Below are 20,022 nucleotides of genomic sequence, written 5' to 3'. Positions count from 1 at the left end.
ATCGGTTCCGAAGATCGCGGGCGCAGATAGTCGTCAGATGACGATTTTTGCTTTCGATATCGCCACATTTTTGCTTATTATTGTTGTTCTCGTTTCCTTGAAGAGAGGACATCACTTTTAAAAATCCCATGCAGGTATTTAATACAATTTTTTTCTCATTATTTGCCACTTTTGATGGTGAACAATGGAGCTGTCTTGTTGTTTTTCTTTGTTTTGTATACGATTATTATTAACTCCTTTTCCTGACAAACAGCGCGTGTCACTATTTTTGTCAGCCCGCGTGACCAACGTAAAATTCCTCAAAATACATCATTACTGCTATTGACCCCCTGGGTTATTTGCCCTTTTGGGCTGATAAATACAGGAAAATCACATTTGCCAACAGTTCACTCCTTTAGAAGGACCTCGCTTTTTTTTAACTTGTAGTGACATTACAGTTCTCTTCAGTTTTCTTGTAGGTAACCACAAAAATGGCTGACTCTCGCAAGGTTCAACTCAAAAAGAGATTCTGCGGCAAAACTGGCAGTGTTTTGTCGATGCTTTTTATGACCTCTTCGTTCTTTCTGGTTGAAATTATTGTGGGATATGGGACGAATTCAATGGCGCTTGTAGCCGATTCGTTTCACATGTTATCGGACGTTTTGTCACTGCTGATCGGATTTTTTGCCTTGCGGTACTCTAAGCGCAGTCAACGAACTGAAAGAAACACATTTGGATGGCAAAGAGCTGAAGTATTGGGAGCTTTGGTGAACGCTGTGTTCTTGATTGCACTGTGCTTTTCCATCCTTGTCGAGTCGCTGAAGCGATTAGTCGAGACAGAAGAGATCCACAACCCTATTCTCGTTCTTATTGTGGGAGTCGTTGGTTTGTTGATAAACGTAGTCGGTTTGATTCTCTTCCATAAACATGGACACGGGCATAGCCATGGAGGAGGAGGACATGGACATAGCCATGGAGCCCAGAATGGAACTAATGTGAAAGATCTATTGGTATCCAACAATGGTGAAACCACAGGAATGGTGCGGAAGTCGAGCCATTCGTCCGAAGATGGAAATGAATTGATCAGTGAAATTTCAAATGGCGTTGTACCAGAAGGTAATCAAAATTTTGATTTCCTTTTTTTTTTTTCCGAGAATATTATTTAACTTTCTATAATATCCTCTTGAATGCGATACAACCAAGTTTGGTCTAGGTATTCACTAGATTACCCTAATCAGCTGCTATAGATCTTTTTGTTCCGATTTCTTGCTACACAAAATATTTTTTGTCTTGCTGCGAAGGATATTGGTGGGCTTTATATCTTGTTGACAGCTGCGCTCAATTTTGACGTCTTTTTACGTTTTTTGTAGTAATACACCAGCTTTATGAAAGGGTTTCTGTGGTGTTTAATTTTATGCAATAACCGGATAAATTACGAAACCACTATCAGGTGGACCATCTCCAAATCCATATTAAGTCTTATATCTCGGATTAGGTATTGTATCTTTATCTGATGTACTCAGCTCTACATGTTGAACTTTCATTATCGTGTACATGTCCAGCTCAAGGTTTTTATTTTGACCCAGCCGGTCAAGCAGATTATTAGAATCCTGTCTTATCATGAAAAAATTTAGTGTGGCACCATAACACAATCATTTGTCCTTCGTTTTGTTTTGGTTCAGAATCTTTATTTAACCTTTTTCCTATCGTCTCACCCATCTGCTGGCTAAAATTCAGTTGATACAACAAATTGAGGACTTCATATCTCTCCTGGCTTTCTCCATACTTTTTCCTCTCAACCCACTGATATAACAAAGAATAATTGGAGGGCTCAGAGCAAGAACGACCCCTTGATTTTTCGGCCATTTTTGAAAGTGTTCAGAAGTAGTTGACAACTACTTCTGAAGACTTTCAAAAATGGCCGAAAAATCAAGGGGTCGTTCTTGCTCTGAGCCTTTCAATTGTGTGATGGGGTGTGTGGAACAAAGCCTCAATCCTTCAACCCTTAACAACTTAACAGAAGAGTGCATTTTCTCAATTCTCTCTTCTGTACATTTTCTAAGGTGCTGACAGGGAGAATTTGTTAAAAAATTCACATTTTTTATGGTTTAAAGAAGAGGTCTGAAACCCATACGTTAATTTTTAATTCAGGGATAAACCACAGACTGCATCAACATGCAATATAAATGTTTTATGTGGTTTGAGGCAGAGCTTGTGGTATTTATTAGCCATGTGAGATTTGAGAATTCTCTGCTTAAATTTAGCAGGCTGGCTCTCATTCAGACAATAAGAATTTTCTGTTACTTTGCTCTATTCCTCGGCTATTGCATTTCTCAATCACAAAGTAATGGCTAATCATTTTCTTTGTTTGTTTGTCCTTTAGCAGTCTTCTTGTCAGAAGGAAATGGGAAGGTCCACACAGTTGTTTCAAAATCAAACACTACTCAAATGAAAGTCAAGTCTAGCTCTCAGCTTAACATGCGCGGTGTATACCTCCATGTCCTTGGTGATGCCTTGGGGTCTGTCATTGTTATCATCAGTGCTTTGATAATCAAGTATGCCTCTGGTAAATGGACAGTTTATGTGGATCCAGGCATGAGTATTATCATGGTTCTACTTATTCTGAAGACATCCATCCCCCTGATGCGTGAATCGTCCCTGATCTTGCTTCAAACTGTTCCCACACACATCAAGATCAAAGAGGTACAAGATCGACTGTTGGACAATGTGGAAGGTGTGCTGAGTGTGCATGAATTTCATGTTTGGCAATTGGCTGGGAATAAGATTATTGGTAAGTTTTTTGCTACTTTTCAGTGAAACTTGGCAAGAGATGTTTCTGGTAATCAAAATTATAACAACATTCTTGAATGTGATTGCTCATCAGCTAGCTGATTAAACACCAAAAGAACAGTAAATCACCATGCCTATAATTGTACAGTGTAAGAAGACAGTTTTATATGTCATGCCAAATGGCTGTGTAGTATTACAGTATGCATCTTTTACATTTCTGTTACACAGACAAATAGGTTCACATTTTGGTGGGGAAAAAAACTGTCACTGTCCATGATAACTTTATCATATATTTTTCACGTGAAGTTTTATGGTTAATTTACAGTTTGAAGCAAGCTTGTCATTTGTAGTGTGTCATTCTTTGGGCATATATATCTAGCCATGTTCCTTCTTTGTTTGAGTCCTTCAATTTTTTCATTTTTGTTTTGCCAAACAGATGTTTTTTTAGTTTCATTCAGTGTGAAGATATGTCACTAAATTGACCTAACATATTACATTATTTATCTTATGGACCACATTGCCCTGCACATGCTTTTATTTCAAACCTCCCTTAAAAATTCTTGTATGAGGGCCACAGGCTGTGGTGTAAGTGGGACTAGGAGGAAAGAGAAGGAACACCAGAGATTTGGTAAAGTCTTTCTTCACTGAGTTAATGATTGTGCAAAAATGGTAAATATTTGGCCCCCAGTCATGGGTTACTGTTTGTCTTGACCATTTGCCAAATATTTCTGATCCAGCTCTCCCACACAGTTGATAAGTATACAGTATTAACAATCTGTTGTTTTTTCAGCATCAGCCCATATAACCTGCAGTTCTCCAGATGAATACATGAACATTGCCAACAAAATAAAGAGGTTCTTTCACAATGAAGGCATTCACTCTACAACTATCCAACCAGAGTTTGTTGTGGAAAATGAAACAGACAGCCAGTGTGCCTTGGAGTGTGGGAAAGATGACAATTGCGCTGCACAGAAATGTTGCCCAGGTGAAAATGAAACAGAGATGCGTAAACGTGGTGCTTGCCTAACAGATGGGAAGGGTGAGCTAATAAATCATGAAACAATGGTATAAAAGTGTCAACATCTATATTTACAGATTGTGGGATGATATGCAATAAATTTTTATGAACTGGGGACATTCATTCATTCAACTCTTTAAGTATCAACTCATTGGACTTGAACTGTCTGCCATACATTTCTAAGCTCTGAGAATTTGTTTTTCAATGAGCATTATCCCCCAGTGTGATGTTCTCTCTGTGTGAACAGTGTATTGAAGTTGTAAGGAGATTTTTCATATTTGTCACTCCTGGGATTGAAGGGCTTAAATGTATTTTGTAAATATTTAAACCTTTCTCTCCCGAGATCTTATTACTAATTCCCCTTACTGACCACAATACATTTTTTTGTGATGAGAATTTGGTTTTGGATTAACTGATCCCCTAATTGGTATTTTTCTTTATTCTCATCACTTGTGAGTTTGATGTGGTATTGAAATATTGTTATTAGAAATTCTATCAGACTCTCATTGCAGGGAAAGTTTTAATTGAGAAAATGTAGTAGATACATGTAAGCTGCTTAGTAGTTCATTACTCTTAGCTTTTGGTGAATTTTCAGCCAAATTTGTTTTGCAAAGGTTAATGTAATCTGATTGCATGTTCAAATCACATAGAGGAAAGTGATCCTGAAAAGGACTGCTGTTAGTGATAGTGACTAGCATTTTGACAACCTTGGTGGAAGTCAGCAGTCAGAATGACTTTTCATCACTTGAGTGAAATGTTAGCTTCTGCTGAGATGTTGAAGTGTCAGTTGCTACTGCTCCTACCAACATCAGCTCTTCCTTCCACTCCAACTAGACAAATAAACTATGCAATCAAATGTAACTCCTGGGAGCAAACTGTGCTATTAATAAAAATTAATTTTAGTATTTTCTTAAATATAACATTATGGTACATGACATATATTTAAACTGAGTTGTCACACAACAAATTAAACTAATTATAACAGCCTTTTAATGGTGAAAAGCTAGTTTTGGAGGGCTGATATTTGTGGTTATTCGGTTGTATTTAGCCGTTATTTACTATAGATCGTACAAAGCTTTATTCTAAGTGATCCATTCTGTGTGACTGACTTGTCTCTAAAGTTTATTTAAGGAATTTAAATTCCCTGTGTCATTGTTTACATGATTTATTTACATAAGTCCCCTAGTTCACCAAACATAGTGGAAAAGGAGCTTGTTGGGGACAAATTGATTGTTTGAAAAACCAGAATATATAAAATTATGTGAAAGGCTATGTAATTATACTTAGAGAGAGTTACATGTATGTTGGTAGTTGAAATATGTCTAACACCAACATTTCTAGTCATGATATGCGGCCGTCTTGAGACTATGCTAATGGGACAATTTTTTAGCTTGTTTTAGTTGGCCTGGACCATTTGACAAATTGATTCCATGTTGCTGTGTTTCTGTTCAGTGTCAGAAAATAGATGATGCCAAAATGTGATAAGAACAAAGAAATAGCACGCATGGCATAGCTGAGTGTGTCACTGATGTCTTCTGTGATCTGTTGTACACTGTGTTCTGTTTTAAATTATATAATAAGCTCAGTTATGCACGCATTCTGATTGGTTCTCACTCATGATCTGTTGGAGGACAGACGTATAGATGAGGTCATCATTAAAACTTTTTTCAAATCTTTACTATATAGAACAAATAGATTCCAAGTTGCCGTGCGTCTGTTCAGTAATAGATCACAGAGTACATCAAGATGTGGTAAGAACACACTCAGTGGCACCTCATGTGCCACTTTTTTGTTCTTATCACATGATGGTAAGAAGTTTATTAACAGAGTGACATTCGATAGGATTTGTTCACTAGTTCTAAAGTAGTATTTAAGTAATCCATTTGCTTACATCACAATTGTGTTAGTGTAGATAAATTCTATGTAATCAAGAAGGTAAAGCTTGGTGAACACTCCATCAAATCATAACATTTAAAAGTTTATTTTATGGGAAGTGCAATCTTCATCATTTTATTGGTGGGTTTGAGGTATTAATATAGATGTTATGGGAAAATTATATGAGGGACAAATGTAAGGAATACTTATACTGCAAAAAGGAAATATCTTAATATAAGCCTAATGTTTCCAAAAACTCACAGCATCAATCAAGGATTGAGAGCTGAGAAAAGTTTGATTTCTCATCTTTTTAAGCTTAATGCACAGTTAGCATTTTTGACAGGTCAAAATTACTGGTTAATCCTTTAACAAGAGATTAACATGTAAGTTCTTCCCATAATATATCCGTTCATTATCCAGAAACAGGTAATGAGAATATTCAAACTTATCTGGTGTAAGTTATTATTCTGATCTAACACCTAATTCTTGTAACTAATTTACAAGAGAATGTGTTGCAGTTAGAAGGGAGAATTAACAACCAGATCTTACATGTTAAAGGGTTAAACAGTAACATACAAATCTGTGTTACGCCACTAAACCCTGGTGTCTCTAGAAAAGAATAGAGACTAACAGAGGATTATTAAACGTGTTGCTGGGTGTCTTAAAAGTAGTAAATAAAAAAGGAAAAAAATACAAGTATAAACGAGAAGTTGGTTTGTTACAAGTGAATACTGATGGCAGGCAGGTTTCAGGTTTAAATCAAAACATGGTGACACATTGTTCAATTACGACGTCGTTTCAACTGTTTTCTCATTTGGTGATCATCATGCATTTGTTGTGACGTCTGAAGTTAAAACGATCACTTGTTTGTGGTGACGTCTGAAGTTAAAATTATCACGTATTTGTGGTGACGTCTGAAAAAAGAGTTTTTTTTTAATTTTTTTTTGGAACCTGAAATGTGCCTGTAATGCCAACTTACAACTATTTGTGTTTTTTTTACGTGTCGAATCTAACATATATTTTGAGTATTTTAGATGTTCATTGCATTATAATTTTGAACTATTTTGGTTACTTCACTTGAAGGGTGTAGAATCTCTTACAAAAGAGATTGAAGTCAAGTTTCTTATATGCCGTAGTTTGCGTTCGGTTATAGATCCACAATGTTTATGGTTTTGATAAAGTTTTATTTGACTGAAACTTATTTTTAGACAAAGTACCCATTAAAGGTGAATATTAAAGAGAGCATTTGTTTGAACACGTGAATTAAAACTGTTATTGTACAAGAACTTGTGTTCTTTTGCGAGGAAACGGATTATAATCGATGGGAGGGTTTTCGAACTTATTGTCGGTGTGAAAAGTATTTAAAGAGAATATGATTTGTAATAGGGAAAAAAATTAGTGGAAGAGATTTTATTTTTTTGGTGACGATCGAATAACTGGGAACTCACAGGAGTCATAGGGATCCCTTAAAACCCCTGGGGTTTCAAGGTGGTGTTATACTCAGGGGTTTGAGCTGTGTGCTGATAAACCTATTTGCAACAATTTTGTCAGTGGGAGAGTTTTCGAACTTATAGTTAGTTTGAAAAGTATGTCAAAGAAAATGTGATTTGAAGGTAGGGAAAAATTGGAGGAAGAGATTTAACTTTTTTTGGCGACGATCGAATGACTGGGAACTGGCAGGAGTCATCGCGATTCCTTAAAATCCCTGGGATTTTACATTAATGGGGTTTAGGTGGTGTTTTACTCAGGAATTTGGGATGTGTGCGGATATTCCTATTTGCAATAACGTCATAGAAAAGGAAAAGCAGAAAGAGAAAAACCAAATGGGAATTTCTGAGCATTTAAATCCAACTGCGGGTCATGTGCCCGGCAGTCGAGCAATTTTCGCAGAATTTCCACTCAAGAATTCTTTCAAACTTCTCGAGAGTATCAGTTGTTATTTGGAAATTTCAAACGATTCTAAAAAAACGAAGAAAAACATTTGGGTGCTAATATCATAATGATGTGCTTATGATATGTGCTATTTAATTTTGATCTGGGTATATAGTTTTGCTTTTATTCTATGGCAACTATGCGCCAATGAGGTGTCCGAAAAAAAAAATTGAAATGAAAAGAGATTCGTAAAATTGGGGGGTGGGGGGAAGGGGATAAGACTGCAAAGAGATTTCGCGTTTCTCCCAATCATCTCCCAGATTCTCCATTGACAGAAATCAAGCCTATAACGGTTTATGTCATGGGAAATCCACAACTAACACCCATTTCTCATCAATGAAGTTACTAAGAAACATTTCCAATAGGTAACGATGATAATTTGGAATGACATCGGATTTGCGTCGCTTCGCCAGTGACCAGTGATTACTATTTACCTGTACTAACGCTAATCGTATGGATTTCAAAAACAACACCAAAGATATGTATTAAGGCGTTTCTTCTAACGTCCCTTTACAGCGAGTTCCAGTTATTATTAACTTCAATGGGAAGTTAATGAACTTAGGCAGACGAATGTGTAACATATTAATTGTAATCCTTCCCGGAAGTCTCAGCTCGGCTTGTTTTATTTACGATAAACGAGCGTGAGTGATTTTCTGTTCACTCCGCTTACAGTGGTACTGTTTTGAAAAGCGTAACCTTGCCGAAAAAATTTATTTCATCATGTTGTCTTTCATCATAAGTTCTTTAGTATACACTAATCCGTTTGCGGCCCTATCCCTTTTTTAGGTCGGTTCGGAGATGGAGTACAGTGTATTTTATGGGTACATTTAGCTTGACGATGCTTGCCGGGGGTGTGAAATAAGTCCACTTCATGTAAAAACTTTCCCTTGCTTTCTCCAAGCCTTTTTTCTGACGTGCTTTCCCCTCTTCCTAAAGTAACTTTAAAATCTGGTGGGTATTATTTAAAAGATCAACGAAGAAAAGCCTTCAACAAAAACTTTTAAGAAACTATGCTTGGCAAATTTATGCCAAATTCGTTCCAAGCTTGAAGTGCGAGGCAGAATTTACACGTGCAAATTAATCTTTCAGCTCATTTGCATTTTATGGTTCCTCGTGGTTTGAACTCTCGGGAAGAAAGAAACGAAAAATAGTCAACTAGTGAAGACTGACATCCGAACATGGCCTGAAATACGAAAAAATTCTGGTCGAAATTTAGCTTAACAGAATGTACGGTAAGAGTGAATGGTTTAATTTGTAGGTTGTCGCACAACTCGATCTGGCATGAAGATAGGAAGATTTTAAATAACGGTGTAAATGTTTTGATTTATTGAGTTAACTGCAATCTTTGTCAGAGGAACGGTTGACTATCACCGAAGAATTCCTTAATTAAAAGGTGTATCTATTACTAAATATATAGTTGGTATCAGTTTGTCGCAGCTAAGTAGAAGTCAGACCCTCCCCCAAAAGGCAGCGGTGCAACAAAAATCCGGACTTGGAAAATAAAAACCGGGCATCGCCAAAGTCAAAGAGTAAGTAGAGAAAGTGTTTTCAAAGGAGTTTTTAAGCTTATTTTTGCTTTTGCTTTGCAGAGTCAGTCGCTCATGTTTATGGAAAGAAGAAGAGAAAGAGGCAGTTGTTAAACACCTTAGTTCATTTCTCAGACAAGGAAGATTTCCAGGCGAATTGGACTGTGGGGACTGTATTTTAAAGGCAAATGGTATGCTGGGACTGGTATGCTGGGACTGGTATGCTGTTAAACATTTTGTTAAAAATTAGATTTAGAAGAGAAAGAGGGTTCTTGCCCCCCCTCCTCCCCCCTAAGATTCGCTAAGTGAACTGATCTGAGTACCCCGCACTAAATGACAGCCCTGATACCTTGCTACAATTCGACCTCAAGAGATGCAAGGACAACAAAGAGCAGTAATTCATGATGATTAAGGGATGTTTCGCTGTTGCGAGATTCGAGTTATGTAAGCCTCCTCTTGCCTTCTTTATAAAAAAATACTCGCAGGTTTGAGTCTGGAATTTAAAATATAAAGGTTAAAACACATCAAGCCCGCAAATTTATTGTCATATTTATTTTCATAAGTGGTATCTTTAAAATCTGTACAGGCATACTAGCAGCCGCTTGAACGGGGCAAGCTAGTTAAAATAAATAAACTTCAACTATATATAAATCTCTACATTTTTGTCTTTTGTCTTTTTGTGTTTGGTTGTGTGACAACGCGTGCGTTTCTTACAAAAACCGTACCGTTGCCATGCTTGTCACGCAATGATCGAACGTGCATGTCAACATCATTGCGTGACAAACGAAGAAGCTACGTTGAAACATATTTATCTAAATTTGTTCTCCTATCATTGCTCACTATTTAAAGTAGATTGCGTTAATATGATCAAGTTGCTTAAAAGTTAATTCAATTTTCGAAAAAATAAAAATTTGCTTTATCTGCTCTTTAATAAATATAGAATTTTTAAATGCTGCTCATAAGCTTTTAAGTTGAAATCTGTACAACTTCTGCGATATTTCAATGGAAAAATAAAATCTAAACGGCGCATGCTCTTATTATTAACTATGAACATACCTCGAAAAACTATTATTGGCTCCGATGCTAAAAAATTTACATTACTTTATATGGATCATGTAAGTGCCAAATAATTTTACAAAATAAAACAAACTATAGAACTGAAGATGAGGTAACCTGGTAAAGTTTGTCTTAATGAAATACACGAATTAATTTTCCAAGCTGACAGAGCCCTTTTATACTAAAGAAGTAGAATTTCGTAAATTTTACTTAATTATGATCCGATATAAATGTCAGTATCCGGGCACTGCGCACCCAGCCCCCCCGTCCCCTCAAAAAAACAAAACAAAACAAAACAACCCCTAACCCAGGGATAGGTGTGTAGTTGCTAAGATACTGACGTGGCTGACATTCATCTGATTTCACCATAACGACAAATCTGCTAATTGTATCTATTTAAAAATGTTTCTTTTCCTGCAAGAAATAGATACTCGCCGCGTCTGTCGTTAGTGGAAGAGGAAATCTTTTAAATAAACCAAACATACTTTGTCGCCTGCAATATCTGAGTTTCGACGTAGAGGCATCCGATTTCCGAATATATATTTATCATCCACAACGGTCTGCCAATCGATTAAAATGTAATTGATTTTCCAAAAAAAAAAATATAGGACTGGAATTAATAATTTAATTATACTAAATCTCTTCACCGAAAGAAGATCTTTGGAGCTTAAGAGAGCTGTAATGTTTAAATTCTATTTTGAGAAGCAGTGTTTGGATTTCTTTCTTTATCAAAGAATAAAAGAATCTCCGCTCTTAAAACTATTTTTCAAGCACAATAGAGATTAAACGTTTTTTCGAAATTTAAAGTTATCTGCCAAGTAAAAAAATAATTTAATATATATAGTGAAAATATCTATTCTCACAAAACCCTATCTAAAAAGCTTAAATGTTATATTCAAATAGTTTATACATCTTCCTAAATAGCTCTCTCAAAAAGGTTACTCTCAGGCCTGCTGTTAACGAATTCTTAAACGTACTATTCAAGCTTGCGTGATATCCAGATGTCACGCATAAATCTTTGAGAATGGCCCTCTATTATGCGTCACGGATTTCAGGTAACGTGACAAAGTTGGAAATGGGACATTCATTAAAATCATATTTTCCTGACATCAATAAAATCTTGACACTCAAAGGCCGCTGTGAGTAGTCGAATTTTGAAATAAATTGATATGTTAAATGAGCATTTGAAGAACTGCAATTTAAAACTCCTATGCTTGGAAATATTTACATCCAATGAAACAAATTTCTAAGACCTAGAACTGATTTTCAACCTCCATCTCCATCTGAAAAAGAAAAGGTACCGTTTGTAACCTTTATCAAATCAAAACTATGAACAAGTTTATGAGGACCTTCTGATTCTGGAGTACTGAGAGCGCAATTAGGCAATAATTGTGGGATAGTTATGCTCATTTGAAGCCTGGAGACGAGTATGCGAGAGCTCAGGTCGAGTCTCACAGTTGCTAAATCATAATAGCATTCCAAATTGCGGAATCAAAGGGAAACGTGCGTCAGCGGGGTCTGGGATTGACATAAACATCAAGAATCCATTTTCGATTATTTGGATTTGTTTAGTATTCATCAAAGAAATGGCCTTTTTCTCTTACCTTCGGACAATTCTATCGTTAACCCTCCATACTCTTCATGGCTACAAGTTCCACAGCGCCCGCCGCATTTACCTCGAACACGAAGTCCTTCAGCTTCCTGTTCAACAAAAAATGATACTACGATTGCACACATATACTGCAGTCACTGAGTAGCTTCGTGAAAAAGAAATGAAAAAGTTCCTAGAGACCAAAAGAAGTACAAGAAAAAGAAACCAAGTTCTTGGCGACTTGGGAAAATCTTTAACAGAAATGTAGAACTCGATTGGTAAAGCGCGAAAAGGAAAATTGAAAAATTCTTGTGATATCGACGACAATCTCGCTTGCGGCTCGTGAGGCACCGGTTTTTTTCTTAGCGCATTTTGACGTCATTTTTGATCTACAACTGAAAAAGCAAACAAAGACGTTGAGGCTGTTTGTTAAATATACTCACCCGGTATCTGTATATAATTTGCGAGTAAGCCTGGCCAGTTGAACCCCACATCACTTTAGAAGTCAATCTAATACCAGTGCCTTTTAAATTAATACTAAAACGACCCTGCAAAATATAAAAAAATTAACGTTAATGATTCGATAACGATAAGAAGAAGATTCTTTGATTATTCGCCAGTCAAAAGTCAGCGAATTTTGTTACAGTTTTGATTTGTCTAAGGAACTAGCGCTAGTCCCCCAACCAATCAGATGCCAAACGTGAGCCAATCACAGTTTGGTTTTCCCAGTTTTCGCGGCGCGTTCAAGGATATTTGTATGTATTTGCTATGAGTTCTCATTGGCTCCTTGTGACACTTGCATCAGTTAGCCTGCCAGCAGGCCTTCATTATCACCGTGAGCCGGCGAGAGTACTACAAGGGGTCTGGAACAGATAATGTAATGCCTGGCCCACTGCAAACCTCTCCCCAACTCGTCTCAAATCCTCTCCGGGCGGAGAAACGGTCGTCTTGCAGCGCTAATTATGAAGGCCTCTGCTCGCAGGCTACCGATTAAACTACGTGACTGCTCTTATTATTGTCGCTTAACGAAAGCTTACTCATTACATAGTCAAAGATTTCTCATCTTATAACCACGAGTATTAACTTTCATGTGTTTTAGGTCCACTTCCGTTCTTCTCACCTGTGGACAATTTCCTTGAGCGCTATAACAGTCTCCTGCTGTGCCATACGACGGTGGATTTAAACCTCTTTTTACTGCAAATTGCTTGTCTTCCGCTAAGGTTAGGATCAAATAATAACAATAAAAACGCTGTAAGAGGCGAGAAACCACTAAAAATTTTGTGGAATATGAGCTTAGTACTTTAAAACAGATCAGAAAGATCATGTTCATCCTTTCTTGTTCCAAACTCCATAGAGTTCTAAAACATGGAAAATTTTATGGGAAGTTATGTTTCATTCTTTCAAAATTTGTAGTCACGTACATGATTATTCTAAGTATCAGTATTCCAATTTTCTCTAATACTTAAATATTAACATGATGTAAAGAGCAGGTCCCTAGATGGTAGTTGGAGGCGAAGCAACTGCACTTTGGTAGCGACGCGACCATACTTCGGGTCGACAAAACTTGGGGCGACGTCGCCTATTACCTCTTAAAATACATGGGAACATGGTGTCACTTACATATAATCTTCATGGCAGACAAGTCTACTCTAAGCTTGTAGAAGTAGGAACCTCCAGACAGTTTAAAATCTTCATCTTCACAGTCGCAGGCATCAATATGAGAGCCATTTGCTGGACACTTCCTAGGATCACGTAACCTGCAGAAGAAACCGTTACAATAAGTTTTGACTGATACTGCACGCAACTTTGTTTTGAAATAACTTTCGTGGCTGACTTTTTACAGGCAGAATAATACAGAAGTATTTCAAAATAGTTTATTATGTAAAAATATCCCTTGAAAATGTGGTTCAGAATCATTTGCTCATAGAGGGCTGGACTGCCAACATCTTGAACTTTGCAAAGGGACTTTCAGCAAGATACTTGCCGAGTTTGTTTGAAAATTGGGAAAATTGTTTGATGATTTTCTGGCAGGGACGAAACGCCGTGGTATATTAGCCAAAAACTATTTTATCTTAGTATTTGACAACTTACTATAACTGCATGACAGTCATTTTTTGGCAAAAAATAGCCCATGTAAACGGCACACAAAATAGGCGGGGCTTGAGCTTTATTCGACAAGCACAAAACAGTCCAGACGAAATCAAAAATTTCCTACTAGTCAATTAAGATTTAATAGTACGACGGCTTCTATTATTTCTCAGAGTTCCCTATTAATTTCCGAATTGAGACAAACATAGGTGATTTATACCTTTCCATTTAGGTGCAATAGACTTGCCGCACTAATATATGAGTCAAAAACTAATAAATCCCTTTGAAAGAGAAGATAAGATGGCGTTACCTTTTTGGATAGATTTCAGCGAAGTTATCAGAATGTCCTGTTTTAAGTGTAATATACTCTTTAGGTTCTTTTGACATCATTGCATGGCAATACACCTGAACAAAACAACAGGAAATCAAATCAATTCACCATATCAATCACGAAGAACGCTTGAATTTTCATAGGATAAGGTAACTTCTCGTATGTCTCAAACCTTAACAACCTAAATTCGGGCTGTATGAAGTCCATGTTTGATCATTTCAGAAACAAAAATGCAACAAGCTTTATCAAAAAGGTATAGAACCATTGTTTGCTACAGTCTCGGCGAGGATTTTGCACTCCAGTTGGTACGAAGGTATGCAACCATCTGTTACAGCTATTAAAAGGGTTAGTTCGTAAAGAAACTGTGGTAATACGTCGGTGGGGAAAGGGGGTAGGAATAACACGAGAGAATTTGATTTTATCAACTGAGTTGATAATCCAAATTGGTCACCGTAAAGAGTTTCTAAAGCTGACGTTAAGAGCGATAGCCCTTCGTCGCTTCGTCCCTTCGTCGGTTAGCTCTTTCGTTCCGACGAAGGAACAACGCTAGAAACGTCAGTTTTAGAAACTATCTACGGTGGACAAGTTGCATTATCAACTCAGTTGATAAAACCAAATTATCTCGTTTCTGAGTAAACTGGAATTGCATTAGTTTTTGTTTAGTTGGCTTGGTCGTCACACGGATTTCCCGGCGCTTCGGGCAGTTTGCTCGTGAGATCTTCGTGAGCTCTTCGTGACCACTTCGGTCAGTTTACCCTTAAGCTCTTCGTGAGCTCTTCGTGAGCTCGTCGTGAGCGCTCCGGGCAGTTTACCTGTGAGCTCTTACGGATCCTTTGTAACATTTTCCCCTTACTGGCATTGGTGTTTGACTTTCCCTTGGCTTTTTGTTCTTCTTTACTCATTTGAAAAGCGCTCTTTTTTATAACTCTATTTTTACCTGATCAAGTCTGAGATTTTCAACAGAGCATTGGAATTTGTGCTCGGTGACTTACTTGAAGTTCCTTTCCTTGGACAGTCAAAGTTTGTTCACCATCCACTTGTAACCCAGCATTTAATTGAAGATCCTTACAGCTCGCTGGTGGACCTGTTAAATTTAACCTTAAGTTGGAAATTAGAGCTCTTTCACACGTAGTATCTAAACAGACAGCGTCAAGAGGTCTCATAGGCGGTAGTAGCTAGAAACCTGTTTGAATTGAAGTCCCTGATCTGAAAGCCACATCAAAGGAAAACATATCTGCTTAGATCAAAGCTAACCATCATAAGGGACCAAAAACAACGAAACTTAAACACATTACATCTGTCTGAAGCGCGGTAAAATGAAAGTGACTGGTTTCAGATTTGCATCCGATTTGTGGACAGAGTGCCGCGGAAAGAAACTCAGGTTACTTACAAGCTTTCATAGAACATGACCGAGTGGTTTCTGGTTTGGGTGTTGTAGGCGATAAACAGTTTGAATCCCTGACTGGAGATCCGTCTCTTGACAAACAAATAACAGTTCTGCTCGTGTTACCGCGGCCACAACTGACGTTGCACTGCAAGAAAATAAAGACAGGGTTCTAAGTTTTATGATGGGCTACTCTATGTTAAGAGACAAACTTTCCGATGCCATAGAGATAGATTCTCGAGTTAGAGACAAGTGCGAACAGCTATCAGTCTAATGCGTCTCCACTCCCTTGCGTAAAGGGAAAGTTACACATTAATTTACTTACGTTATGCCACGGTCCCACACTCCAGAACCGAGAGTTACAACATCCCAAATTACAAGATCGCCATGAAACAGGTCTTTTCTGTGCGTCACATTGCATATCTAAGGACTGGGTTCTACCATATTTTGCAACACAGCCCACTTTTCTGGTCTGGTGACCGCGTCCACACGTTTGGGAGCACTGCAGGCACAAGAACTCATGGCTTTAGTGCTTTGATATTTAATGTGAAAAACCACAACTATAAAATGCTATTAAATTTCTTCCGATGAAGATGTGCCATGCCGTTTATACATGCCAATGGCCATGAAGCAAAAGCAAGTGATAACGTCTGTACAAGTAAAATGACTCGAACCACCAGAGTTCATCCTGATTTCTTTAGCGACAACAAGTTTTGCTACTTCCCCTAAGTGGCATGCCAGCCTATCGCAGGCTAAACCCCTAATATTTCGAGAGTCAATTGTCTTGCTAAAGAACAAGACATTATGAGCCCATGCATGAGGCCACGCGAATCCCTACAACAGAAATGGCTGTAATTCAGCGAGTATATAATTTACCTCCGACCAATCTCCGGCTTTCCATTCGGGTGGACAGTTCGTTTCGAAGCAGTAGGAAACAGTTTCAGGTTTTTCTGCGGCACTGCATCGTTCACTACTAACTTGCCTTCCCGCTAAGTCAACGCACCAAGTATTACGATACTTTTTCCCGTACCCACACGAAGTAGAACACTACAAGTAGAAACAAAGGAAGGGGTTATACAGATGTCCAAATAGGTGCGCATAACCTTTTTACAGACAGCTATTTTCGGCATTTATGTAGTTTCCTTTTTCAAATGATAAGGGAAACAAAGATACTCTCCGCTGAATGCTATGTTCCTAACAAGGATATTCCGCATGGCTCTGAATCCAACTTGGACTATTGGCTAGATAACATTTCAATCGATACTGTTTTTAGCTATAAAAAGGGTGCGTCAGTGGAATGGAGTTCTCGTGAGTAGGTATTGAAATGAAAGCTCCTGAGCTGTACTTTCATGTAGAACTGTTAACTTGAATAGATCACGCTGTACAACGAGCTTCTAAGTTTAAAGTCCCAGTGTGTGGCTGTTGAAATATTGGCGTGATGAGACTGAAGTGGTAACATTTCATACCCGACTCCAACCGGAAATCTGCCAGCGGTACAACGTAGGAAGACATGCCCCTTTGTTACAAGGCTGTTTTTCTGTTGGCCGCCTCTCTTCATCACAGAACATGTTTCCTTTGTACTCCAGCTGGTGATGACACCTGATGTAACGTGTTCTTATACCCTCTCCGCACGTTTTTGAACACTGTAAGAATAAATGTAAAATAATATTTATGAAAATTGTAATTGCGGTCTGCACTCTTTAGGTGGTCTCCGCCACACACTCGCGATAAGTTGGCGTAAGGTACACGCGCACGAGAAAGAACGAATCACCGAGACCAGCAGACATGCAAACTCGCTCTGATTCTCGCGCGCACATTATTGTTCAGGCATTCCGGTCGAAATTAATCGGGCACCATTGGATTGAGAGGAAACTGAATTGCTCTCTTAAGTATATAAATTGAAGTTGTCAAAAGGAGCGTAGCTACCTCGCTCCACATTCCACTCTCCCATTCCCCGCAGCGTCGTCGCTTGTTACAAGATCTGCGTGTTCGAGGTCTATGTTCGTCTGCGCACAACTCCTCTGCGATTTTTTCCCCGTTTTTAGTACCACACCACACATCACGTGTTTTTTCACCGATTCCACAGTAGACTGAGCACTAATGAAAATCAAAGAAGAAAGACAAAAGAATGGTGAGGCTACTTAACTTATTACTGTCTCTTATAAGAGAATCCATAATGGGGCGTTACGGTATTTGGAAAACAAAACATACATCACCTGGAGGCAGTCTGTTTATGATACCAGTAAGCAAACATCCATAAGGGTGGGAAAACGTAATTAACTAAGTCATAATTGGTTCTAGTTTGCGAGTGATTGGTTGAAAGGCTACCCCGGGTATTCTTGATTCACCCGTGAGAGAAGCAAAGCCTTCGTATTCAATTAATTACAATTAAACCTCCCCTAAGATCACGAAGGATGTTCTCATACCTTGCCCCAAGTGCTTTTACGCCATTTGGCATCCGGGTGACATTCCCTCAGTTTGCAGTCTTCTTGGACGAAAGGCTTCGGCTTAAATGCACAAGCAGAGTCCTCAAGTGTGCGCTGTTGTTCCTTTGATTTACATTCAACGTTTCTTTTCCTGATTCCGTTACCACATTTGCGAGAACACTGCAAAATCACCATTAAAAATTCCTCGTTTGTCAAAGAAGTGACTCATAGGAAGTACTTTCCAATAATCATGATCGATGAAGGCATTGTTCATTATTTTGCACGAGATGGCTTCAATTTTTAAGTGTATGGGTGAAAACTCAATATGTGAGTATTCCGATGAAAGCTACTGTTTGTCATACTGCCAAACGTCATCGAAACTTTCTAGTCCCTGCCTAAAACCTGGAACGATTTATATGCAAGCTCCATCTTTACTGAGAAATAATTCAACGGTATGGTTTATGGTTTTCATTTTGATTTTTACCCTTGGCATTGTGAAAATCAAACATGTACTAGTTCTTCTTTATCACCATATTTTCTTAGGTATGGAGCTCCGTAATGATGACTCTTACCTCCCCCCAGTCTCCCGTATGCCAATCAGCGCATTCTCTGATCTTGCAGGCTTCGGCTGAAGGAGGCCTCAAAGTCATGTCACACGCAGACTCGTCGTTCAATACACGGGAGTATTTTATAGAAAAACAGCCTACATATCGTAGCCTTAGTCCTTCCCCACATGTGCGAGAACACTGCAAAAAGATCAAGCACATTATTAAGTTTCTCAGGTGGTTTCGTTAAATATGTAAATAGACAGTTCTTTAATCAATAGTAACCCTCTCTTGAGCCACTTTCGATTATCGCATCAATACTACAGATCCTCTTTAAACGTTGAAGTAAAATGAATCTTGAATACGCTTATTGCTTAAAAAAAAATGGGGGCCACCAGAAGAGTTTTTGTGTTGCAATCACATAAAGCTTGAATTATGGGTGTTTCGCAGAGGTTGAATTGATACGATGGTAACCTTTAATTAAAGTTAAAAAATGGCACGCCCTTCGTAAAAACATTAAATTTCTGATGTTATACAACAATTATCGTTTTGGAATGGGAATGGAATAATAACACAATTTTTATGACTTTTTTCTGGAAGGCAAACGAAAAAGTGTGAGAGTATAGAACCATAGATCGAAAAGCGCTCCAATGAAGGACGTAAAATCGCAAAATGAGTTCAGAGACAACTTACCGGTGTCCATCGTCCGGTGTTCCATCTTGGACAGGGCCCAAGCTTACATGGAATTATCGACTCTGGTTTGGTTCTTTCGTCACAAGTCGCCTTCACTCCGCTGAGGCATTCTATCAGTCTTTGTTTATATCCGTTTTCACAAGTCACCGAACACTGCCAAACAAGTCGAAAAAGATAGTCCAGTTAAGGTGGCACATATTTGGAGGTGGTTGTGCAACACCTTCCCAAAGTAGCAACGGTAAAGGTGTTTTAAAAGGGTCTACAATAACAGCTTATTCAAATCAAAAATCAGTTTCTCTGTACTTAAGTTTCCCTCTAAGAAAGCGAAAGGCAAAATTGAGGTTCCTCGAAGAGGCGCAACTACCACTGAATCAATCACATCGACAATGATTGATTACAACAGAGCTGTAATAAACATTACCACAGTACCTTAGACCATTCTCCTGTTTTCCAGTGTGGGCACTGTCCCAAGTTACAACGGGCTCTGTTTGTCGGTTTGGCCCCAGGGTTGCAAGTATTTGGTCCCCCATCACATTCGACCACCCGCTCTTTGAATCCCTCGCCACAAGAGGACGAACACTACAATACCGAAGAAAAACTTAATTCACAACTACGAAAACAACTGCAACAACAATCCTTACCTTAACTTTTTTGCAATTCTATAGTAAACTCTCCTAGCCGCGGAAACCTTACTAAAGCTAGACAAGGCGGGTAGGCCAGTCTATCAAAATCTAAATGCGACATTCATTTTTTGTAAATAAGTGACAATAAAATAAGTAACAAATCGC

General features: G+C 38.2%; 2 protein-coding genes across 8 annotated transcripts in view; one reads left to right on the top strand and one right to left on the bottom strand.

Annotated features, from left to right (window-relative positions):
* Nucleotides 1–3: 3 nt before the first annotated feature.
* On the top strand, nucleotides 4–6,945 carry LOC113664485 (proton-coupled zinc antiporter SLC30A1). 4 transcript variants are annotated; one of them, XM_089207159.1, is made up of 4 exons: nucleotides 4–134; nucleotides 448–1,095; nucleotides 2,366–2,770; nucleotides 3,560–6,945. In XM_089207159.1, exons 2-4 carry the CDS (start codon nucleotides 471–473, stop codon nucleotides 3,838–3,840), a joined length of 1,311 nt encoding a protein of 436 aa, XP_089063285.1. In that variant the 5' UTR covers nucleotides 4–134; nucleotides 448–470; the 3' UTR covers nucleotides 3,841–6,945. The 4 variants fall into 4 exon arrangements, with proteins under 4 accessions (XP_089063285.1, XP_027035885.2, XP_027035886.2 ...); XM_027180084.2 differs by having other exon boundaries at nucleotides 10–134; nucleotides 2,363–2,770; XM_027180085.2 differs by lacking the exon at nucleotides 4–134 and having other exon boundaries at nucleotides 201–1,095.
* Nucleotides 6,946–9,657: 2,712 nt separating this feature from the next.
* Nucleotides 9,658–20,022, bottom strand: part of LOC113664504 (uncharacterized) — a 66,928-nt gene continuing 56,563 nt past the window's right edge. For all 4 annotated transcript variants that reach the window (XM_089207151.1, XM_089207150.1, XM_089207152.1 and 1 more), the window contains 16 exons: nucleotides 19,664–19,813; nucleotides 19,235–19,387; nucleotides 18,569–18,742; nucleotides 17,997–18,176; nucleotides 17,497–17,667; nucleotides 17,037–17,213; nucleotides 16,447–16,617; nucleotides 15,896–16,072; nucleotides 15,577–15,718; nucleotides 15,179–15,270; nucleotides 14,166–14,260; nucleotides 13,388–13,524; nucleotides 12,888–12,982; nucleotides 12,211–12,315; nucleotides 11,781–11,877; nucleotides 9,658–11,459 (listed from right to left, as the gene is read on the bottom strand). In XM_089207151.1, coding sequence (XP_089063277.1) covers nucleotides 11,443–11,459; nucleotides 11,781–11,877; nucleotides 12,211–12,315; nucleotides 12,888–12,982; nucleotides 13,388–13,524; nucleotides 14,166–14,260; nucleotides 15,179–15,270; nucleotides 15,577–15,718; nucleotides 15,896–16,072; nucleotides 16,447–16,617; nucleotides 17,037–17,213; nucleotides 17,497–17,667; nucleotides 17,997–18,176; nucleotides 18,569–18,742; nucleotides 19,235–19,387; nucleotides 19,664–19,813 — 2,133 coding nt within the window. In that variant the 3' untranslated portion in view covers nucleotides 9,658–11,442. The remainder of the gene's footprint in view (nucleotides 11,460–11,780; nucleotides 11,878–12,210; nucleotides 12,316–12,887; nucleotides 12,983–13,387; nucleotides 13,525–14,165; nucleotides 14,261–15,178; nucleotides 15,271–15,576; nucleotides 15,719–15,895; nucleotides 16,073–16,446; nucleotides 16,618–17,036; nucleotides 17,214–17,496; nucleotides 17,668–17,996; nucleotides 18,177–18,568; nucleotides 18,743–19,234; nucleotides 19,388–19,663; nucleotides 19,814–20,022) is intronic.

The sequence above is a fragment of the Pocillopora damicornis genome, chromosome 5 (assembly GCF_964200805.1).
Source record: "Pocillopora damicornis chromosome 5, jaPocDami1.2, whole genome shotgun sequence".
Classification (NCBI taxonomy): Eukaryota; Metazoa; Cnidaria; class Anthozoa; order Scleractinia; family Pocilloporidae; genus Pocillopora; species Pocillopora damicornis.
Note: the sequence above shows the minus strand (reverse complement) of the source record. Positions and strands in the feature narration are given on the sequence as shown.

Bases quoted from the DNA above. Each gene is read 5' to 3' on its own strand.
- LOC113664485 (XM_027180084.2), top strand. From the start codon at position 471: ATGGCTGACTCTCGCAAGGTTCAACTCAAAAAGAGATTCTGCGGCAAA. The intron at 1,096-2,362 runs GTAATCAAAATT...TTTGTCCTTTAG, and splicing joins AAATGGCGTTGTACCAGAAG to CAGTCTTCTTGTCAGAAGGA. The intron at 2,771-3,559 runs GTAAGTTTTTTG...TTGTTTTTTCAG, and splicing joins GGCTGGGAATAAGATTATTG to CATCAGCCCATATAACCTGC.